We start from the raw sequence: 8,799 nt of genomic DNA, 5'->3' as shown, positions 1-8,799 counted from the left end.
TATGCTGGATGCTCATTGATTTAGCGGTCTTATGTTACGCTTATGCTAAGCTATGCAATTTTGTGTGCGATGGCCTTAAGTTATTGACTAATGGGATTTTTACAATTCAAGAATAATCGACTGTGGTTGGTCAATAGCTTACTGCTCATCGTGCTCATCGCGGTCGGCCAATGGGACATCTGGACATTCTGGACGCGATGCGTCACTGGTCGACGCGTCGGGACTCGGGACAATACGCATACGTTTGTCGGCGAATTTATTCGTTGCCAAGTAAAATAGTCGAATACGCGTGTCAGAGACGTTTCGATCGAGTCGGATATCGCGCAACGATATTCAGATTCGCTGATTCGAAGTGATTTCAGACCAATTCAGACATATCACGAGAATCGGATCGTTGCGATTTCTATCGTATCAACGGATTATCAAATAACAGGCCTCGCGGACGGATCGGCTTGCGGCGCGTGGCCGCCAGATGGCGCGCCGCGCGGCGTTTCCGTCGTCCACCGCGGCGCTTCCGTGTGCGGGCCCCCGTGTGCGTGCGTGAAAATAAAACCCCGGACTCCGGAGCCGAGTGGAAACTCCAAAATGGCGCGACTGCCAAGTGTAAACACCCAGTTTTGATGTCGGTGCGGAGTGTCGTAGCCGTCATACGTCCGCGTCGATATCCCCACGCGTCCCGCGCGCATCGTTTTTTTGTCGCATCGTGGCAACAGGAAATCCCGGCTGAATGTTCACGGTATCCTCGATCGCCCATTCTATTCCAGGTAAATCCAGCCGCGGGTTTTGTTACCGCTCTCGTCCGTCGGCCTCGAGACGTTCCGCCCGCGTTTCCCCGGTCGACGCGGCCGTGCCGACGCGACGCGTCGAAACCACGCTTGCTTCCCCGCGTGGAAAACTCGCGAACGGATCTCTCCCGAAAAAGGGAAGGATCGCTCTTTCCTACGATTTTTCCCCCCCGTACGCTCCCGCGTGCACGCGCAATCCAGGCGAGACTACTACTTCCACCTAAATTGCTCCAGTTTTGCCGTGCGGAATGCGAGGCCGAGCCGTAGAATGAATTTTGTTCGATTAAATTGCAGATAGTGATCTTTCGGCCGCCTTCGTATTAGGCGCGATAGAATACATAAAAATCTTGCTGCTATGGTTAGCGTTGCTGGCTCGATGCTGGCACAGACTGGTAAGAGTTGCAGCAGTAGTTAATAAGCTATTATGAGCGAACAGAATCCTTTCCTGACTCATAACTTTAATCTTAAAAGTTGGAGAAGGCAGAAAGATTGATTACAATACTTACATATTAATCAACATTGATGTGACTGGTTACTCGAACCAAGTTGCGTCAGCAATCATAGTTACCACGTGGTGTCGTTAATCCTTATTGCAAGATACGAATTTTCAAGTAGCGTAAATTATATAGAGATGTCCCAGAGAATTAAATGCAAATTTTAATAGAACGAAGATTTTGAACTTGTTGAGTTCTAGTAATCTTTGAGTATTTTATATCTAAATCTCTCTCTCTGAGTGAGCTATAGGCTATACTGGAATGTGAATTCTATGCTTAGCGCCTAGGCAGCAAGAAGAAAAAAGCGGGTAATTAGGAACCATTCTGTTTAGCGAATGTTGATTGGTCAATGGTTTTCAATTGTTCTCAAAGAGTACAGCAATAGAAAAGGATGGCTAGTTATAGTTCTCCACCTCTTTCCGTCTTCCTTTTTTCTACAGTTGAATTCACATTCCAGTATAGCAGTAATTCACTGATCTAAATTCTGGGCCGCATTCAAATCAAGTCTTGTAAGAAAGTTGTTTATCGTCATACTAATGTATATTGTTTTACATACAGGGAGTGACCCAAGCAAAATGGCACAGAAGCGAGGCTCTGTCCACATAGGGTGAGTCATAATGCATACTTAATTTTGCATGAGATAATTTCTACCAAGTCGTTTAAATGTAAGCATTTAATCAGCCTATAGGTATTTAAATGTATCGTATCTTAGATATAAGTCTAAATACACAAATGGAGACTTGGGTATATTTTTCTAAACCAAGATTTGATAATACATTTATTTGAAAGCATATGATACAGAAAGGCATTGAATAAAATTTCAAGAAAAAATATTTTTACGCATTAAGTTTCGCTGGAAATAATATAAACAATTCTTATGTGTTTGTCCATGTGCACAACGCATGCGTTTGTACTTTTCGTATCGAGTCCTCGGATCACGCGAGGGGAGCGAGAGAAAAGATCGTCTGGTAAAGACGTTTGAGACGACGAAAATAGCTGGCTTCGGCGTTAACGATCGCGGTGAAATTTCGCCGTGTTACCGGTTTACATGCACGGCGAACTTGGTGTCGCGCGCTTGATTGACGCAGTTCCGAGAAATGATGCAGCGCCGGGATCAGTTACGGCGTTCGCCACACATAACACAGTAGGCAATTCTCCGCTACCCCGGCTTACAATGCTGCTTGCTCGGCCAATACGCGCCGCGCCGCGCCGCGCGGCGCGGCGAGAGCGGCCCGCGCGTTGCGACATCGCTCAAGAAAACGCTTCGTTATCGTAAGCGCCGCGCTTACTTTTACTCCGGCGCGCGGAGTCTTTCTCGAAAACACTTTTCTGCCGCGCGGCTTCGGCACGCGAAGCAGGCGCAAATGTCAACCCGCCGTTGTATCAACACACTCCCGCGACCCTCTTATATCGTGAATTTCCGATCTGTCGGACCCGGCCGGCACGATCCTTTCGGCGCGATAAGACTGAATACGTCCGCTCTGCTTTCTATTGCCATTCCCACTCATTCTGATATATACATATGTATATATTTACTTTTATCAATTTTCACTGTTGCGTGTGTATCGCGTATAAAGAAATCATTCTGAACATTTACACTTACAATGTCGAGGACTTTAAAGATAATCGAAGAATAATTCCTGGCGGGTTTTAAATAAGAATTCCGAAGATAAACTCTAGACGTTTATTTTCCTTTGCACCTAGAGTGGTCTCTCTGAGATATTAAGAAGTTCCGGTTCTCTAGTTGCGTCTTTATCCATAAAGAGCGGCAGAACACACCCGAATGAAGAATTTAACTTTAGATACGTGTTAATATACCCTAATTTTTGTCACCGAACGAATGTGAGAAGTTGAAAAAAGTCGAGTCAAAGTCCGGCGACAAGATCTTTCGAATTAATCTCGAAAAGGGAGTCCCCCGAAACGCCTACTCCGTACTCGCTCGCTCGCGACGATGCATCCCGGTTAAAAGTCGTGGCTTCGCAACGGTGGCTGTCCCGGGCTCTCTGGTGGGAGAAGTGATAGTCCTCACCGGGGTATACCGCAGCAGCACATTATGCGGCTATGGTGGAATCAGTCACTAGCGAGTTGTGGGTGGTGGCTAGTCGGCGACCCATCCGTCCGTCCGTCCGTCCGTCCGTCCGTCCATACGTACGTCCGTACGTCTTTCCGCGTCACTTCGCCCGCGATCTTCATCGATCGTGATCGAGACCGCGACGCGACGCACGCCGACGCGCCATTATCCGAGAGTGCGCCGCGAGGAGAATTTTGGCGCCGAAAATTGGACGCCTGGCCGCGTGTGCCGTCAAACGTTCTCTCGTTTGGCTCTCAGTGAATTAGACTCATCGTTGAAGAAAAAAATCGATCTTGATTAATCGTAGGATTTTTAACAAACGTAGCTGGAAGAACTTGAAGATTTTGTATAATAAATATTTGAAAAATGTGAACTATTTTGATATTGAAAATTAAATATGTGGAGTTCTGTGTTATAAATATGAAAAATATCAAGTCATCTGATTGAAAAGGCACGCTTTGATTATCGCCGAATCGCGGCGAGAATTTTAGTCGTTAATTTCTGAGGAAAGATCGACTTTTATTGACTTTATATCAGACACTGAACTTTAGACGAGCAAGAAAAACGCACGTATCACAATAAGGTTTTATTATTGTTTTTATTACTCATTAAAGATTTTAAAGAGAAGGAACTCATTCTTTGCTGGTAACCGCGCGGTGTTGCCGAGGAATTTTGTGGCACGGTTTTACGCGGGAATTTGACGCATCCGTGATTTGCGTGCGTTTCTCGTTACGCGAGCTCAGCCGAGTTGATTTCGAACGAGAGAGCGACGAGTTCATTTTACGATGAAACAAACGTAACGCGGGATCTGAATTTTCGTCAACTGCGGAGAACAAACGTTTCGGAGACCAGTGATCACCGTTCGCCATATGATTTCCGGTACGACGAGGCTTTGAGGGTGCGCGATTTGATTCTCCACAGTCAGCCAAGACTCCACATCCTAAATATATAAATAACGATTTTTGAAAATAATCAAGCAGATTGGTAAAACATCCTGAGGGATAGAAGCCCATGGACTCATCCTGTGAAGCAACAGGAATTCGACGGGATCTAACTCGACAGGATATCGTAACGAAATTGCTCTACAGTCATTTCGTTTCGAAAATAAGCTAATTCGCCTCGCTTAACTCGCCGTGCGAATCGATCGAATGGCTTTGAACGGAATTCTTCGGGACAAGTGATCGCGACGCGCGCGAACCGCTTCAGCGATGGCCGTCGCTCTGAGGAAATCGCAAGGCGAGGGAAAGATTAGCGCGATTGTCCCGTGGATCGTACGCGACAGTGCGACGAAAGGAGCGTGCAGAATTCGGCGCGAGTGCAACGACGGCCCGACGAGATCGAGAGTCTCGTGACGTTCTCGGATTCGCGATCAAGTTCTGGGAACCCGGGAGACCCAGAGGACTTTTCTCCGGGAGTGAGTACCGCTCTCGTCGACTACTGGAAGAGCGGAAAAGAAACAAACAATAGTTAATAGAGCGTAGGCGGGCAAACTTATTATTGGCAAGCGAATAGAGAGCTCACCTCGTGAAAGTGGCCGATTTGACGCTTTCCAAAATCGAAATCACCGCCGCGCCGGAGGCGCACTTCCGTAACACGAGCTTCTTTTGCTTCTCCCGTACTTTCTTTCTTGGTCGATTAATCGTGCCGTCGCGTTGACTAGCGAAACACGAGGAGTTTATCTATTAGAGAGAAGCGACTTTTATTCGAATTTCGAAATCCGCCGTGCAGGAAAGAAGGTCGCTCATTTGCAGCGGCACATCCTCATGCGCCAACTTCGAGGATTCTCCATGATACTCCCACGGAGTAGATGAAAGCAACGGGAGCAAAATTATATTTTGTGCGCACATCAAGAAGAGGGCCATATCGGAAAACGTCGGAGCTTCTCAGTCGCAGATAAAGACAATTCCGGGGGGGCCAACCCCAGATAAAGCTCCCGTTTTCGCTTATATGTGTCTTCGTCGAAAGATTGCCATACAATTCGTAGACCAAGCGTACGCAGTCTCGAATGATTAATCTTTAATGGAAACTTCCATTATCGGTAGAAACAAACACATATTTCTCTCGTCAATGATTATGTTAGAATAAATTTTCGAAGTGCGCAGATAAAATAAGCGAATATAAAAATGATTAAAGTATAATTTATTAAAATATACCATCGCGCGCTCTTTTCAAGATCGGTGAAGAAGTACACGAGCGAACGTGAGTAGAATTTAGATACAAAGGCCTTCGAAACTCTGGAGCCTTCGAAACTCTTGAAATATCCCCTAACGCTGGCTAACGCTGAAGAGGGAAACGCGAAGTACAAAACTGCTTGGTAGACCGATGGTAGATCTACATCTTGCTCCGGGTAACGAGATGACAAGATAATTCGGTGGAAGGCGAGCGCAACATAGTCGAACGAGTTTCTGTATCAGGAACCTCGAAATCGTGCACTCGAGCTATTAAACCGTCAAGATGTTTTCTTTTTTATTTCACGAAGACCGAAGCGCAACATGACGAGATGCGATCAAGAGACGAGGGTGAAAACTACGTTTTATCGCGAATTTCTTCGTGCGATCAGGGTTAGAAGAATGTGACGTACTTGGCGCATATTCTGCCAATTTGAAGACTGTGTATAATGAACTGATAACAAGGATAAAGTACGGATACGGATGCTGTGCGGAAGCTGTGAATGAAAGCACCTTGCGTGGACGAATTATCTACTGTGTCAGAATAATTTATCGTGCGATAAGTTTTTGGGGAGATTTCTAACAGATGGAAGTGTATTGTGGTAACGCGCGACTTTCGCGAGTCCTCTCGAGACTCGAAACAAATATGTTTGAGTATGTGTGTATATATATGTGTGTCTTTAAGAAGCGAGCACCAACCTGGTGCGACAGAGTCGTTACCGAATAGTTCGAGAGTTAATAAGCCTTGTGCTGTGTGAATATAAATAAATAAGTTCGCGAGGTCAATGATTATTCTCCAATTCCATACTTTCTTCTCGTCTTAAATCCGACAATATAAATTTCACTAAATGTACAAAAGTGCGATAATCTCGGCGCGATAAGACGACAAGTCGATAATTTAAGAATAATGTGCAATGTGATTAACTTGATAATGGACGCAAGCATACGAGTATTTTTATGAGGAGATACAAAAGTACATCGGTGAATAATCGCGAGGTAACAGGGACGATTCGAGCCGGTAATTTAAGCGCGATTCGATAACGATACGAAGAGCGTGCAACGACGATCTCCGTGAAACTGCGATAGTGCGCCGACGAGTAATCTGCAGTGGCGATATGGAGTGCTAACCCGCTGGGTGACTCCTCCGCGAGAGTGATACACGTTTTATTCTCCGATAATCGAGTTGGCTAGCAAGAAAAAACCGCCAAAATAGAGTATCCCGGTAGCAGCGGCATGTACGGGGGCGGGTCGGCGGGCAGCGCGGGCTACGGGGTCGGTCTCGGACCGGGCCCCTCGCATTACGCGGCCCCCTCCGCCACGGTGGGCTACCAGTTAGGCCCGCCACCGCCGCCGCCGCCACCCCCGCCCGTCTGTCCCGTCACCACAGGAAGTCAACTTCTGTCTTACGGGCCCGATTTATCGCCCCATCACATCCAGCAGGCCCAGCCGGAGTCGAAAAGACGGAGGTAAAAGGGCACCGTTATTTCGTCGTTATATATATTTGTTCTCTCTCTCTCTCTCTTTGGGACATGCACATTTCTGCGCGCATAGTGAATTTTTTAATTTACATTTTCCGTGATATTTTATCTGTAAAAATATGCACTGGGGTCGGATAGATTATTATTCGCATTGTTTGTCTTTTTAAATCTTTCAATACACCGCGTTTTATATACACTGCACATAAACATACGATATGAAAATACTTTTTACAGCGTGGTTATCGGCTTGATAATTTTTATGACGTTTATCTCTATTGTGCTTTACGTGAGTCTCTCGATTGCGGCGAAACTTTCGTGAATATAGATTCTAAGGCGTACAAACTCTCAGCCGTCTTAATTACCCGCCTTCAATTAGCGCTTGCTACATTGCAATTCATCAGCCGACGAGTCATTCTGACATGATGCCAACAATTCGCAGAATGCGCTTGTTTCGCGATTGCGCGGAAGAAAAAAAAAGAAAAAAGAGAGAAAGAGGAGCGTAGCAACCACCTTTGAATGGAGATAGCTCGATTATCGACAAATTTCGGCGTAAAAGGCGACTTAAAAAGCGGAGTATTTATCGGTTAAAAAATTCTGAAAAGAGAGGCTGGACTACATCCTCAATGATATTACTATCGATTAATATATTCTAAAATAAATGAAGCAAAATTAAGATTATAAAATTGATATCCAAAAATAAATTAATTAATTTGAACGAGGACTTTCGCTAAAATCAGTATCGTGTTTATAATATTATTTAATATATTGTAGTTGTATAAAAATTCAAATTTGCAGCAAAGAGATACAATCTATTAAAAGCAAATCTAAAATGTTGACAACACAGAAATGTGTTAAAAATGTAAGTATAGCTTTACGTCGCGTAATTTTATTCCATGCCCGTCATCGTCGCGTATTATTGTTGGTCTTTATACGGAATGTTATTGCGGAATCAGCAAGTTTTCATCCGCATCAGCACGTCGACGGACAGCTCGCGTAACGATTTTGTTTTTCACTGCAACTTAACTGGCTGGATATTTCAATACATACATACATCGAATATGACGCAGGAAAAAATTCGACGTACAATAATTTCTATGCACAAAAACTTGCACGTTACAGTTATACTGATTACGATATCTTTCTCATTTGTTTTTCTTAATTTTATCTTTTATTCGCTTTCAGATAAGATTCAATTGTGCTAACTATTTTTTTCGCACTTCACCGATATGACGTGCCGACTATATTTTTCTGCGTATTCTAGTCTAAGCCGTAACTTTCCATTCGCGCGTTTTCCGTTTAGGAGCGCGTCCGTGCTTCGGTATTTCTGCGATGGGGTGAAAGGTCGATCTATCGAAAATAGCAGCCGACCCCGCTCTGGGGTGAAACGAGTGCGAAGGGGAGCGTTTTTCCCCTTCTCTCCCATTCAGCCATTATATCTCCGCCTCACTTTCGACGAACCCGACGCAGTCACGCGCCATTGATCCCAGCTTCGTCTCTTAGCGGTTGGACGTACGCGTGTCACGATATTCCTGGCCGTTTCGCTGGCAGCTTTGGACTTGCAACATTGCTGCCCGATTCGATCGCGCGGCGACGATTCGCGCGGACTCGAGGATCCGTGGTACGGATGTTTACTCACTTGTTGCTCTCTCCCTCCGGGGAGATGTGCGGCCAAAGTGAGAATTTTCAATAGATTCACACCTCGTTCTAGCACGACTCGATCTGAATTATTTTATTAGATATCGAACCGGCGTTGAATTTTTCTTAGAGAGCGAGGCATAAGAATTCACGAAAAACACGAAGGCA

The 8,799-nt window shown here is 45.2% G+C and overlaps 1 protein-coding gene across 7 annotated transcripts in view; it reads left to right on the top strand.

The window, feature by feature from the left end:
* The first annotated feature begins 505 nt into the window (after positions 1-505).
* Positions 506-8,799, top strand: part of Tgo (Aryl hydrocarbon receptor nuclear translocator homolog tgo) — a 36,589-nt gene continuing 28,295 nt past the window's right edge. For 2 of the 7 annotated variants that reach the window (XM_071714803.1, XM_071714802.1), the window contains exon 1: positions 3,424-6,984. In XM_071714803.1, coding sequence (XP_071570904.1) covers positions 6,752-6,984 — 233 coding nt within the window. In that variant the 5' untranslated portion in view covers positions 3,424-6,751. Of the gene's footprint in view, positions 765-1,077; positions 1,178-1,837; positions 1,887-3,416; positions 6,985-8,799 lie in introns of those variants that run through there. The other 5 variants (XM_071714805.1, XM_071714806.1, XM_071714800.1 and 2 more) reach the window with 5 other exon arrangements.

Source organism: Temnothorax nylanderi, unplaced genomic scaffold, assembly GCF_030848795.1.
Source record: "Temnothorax nylanderi isolate EJ_2023f unplaced genomic scaffold, tnyl_v1.0 TNYL_tig0146_pilon, whole genome shotgun sequence".
Taxonomy (NCBI): domain Eukaryota; kingdom Metazoa; phylum Arthropoda; class Insecta; order Hymenoptera; family Formicidae; genus Temnothorax; species Temnothorax nylanderi.
This window is presented reverse-complemented; position numbering and strand designations above follow the sequence as displayed.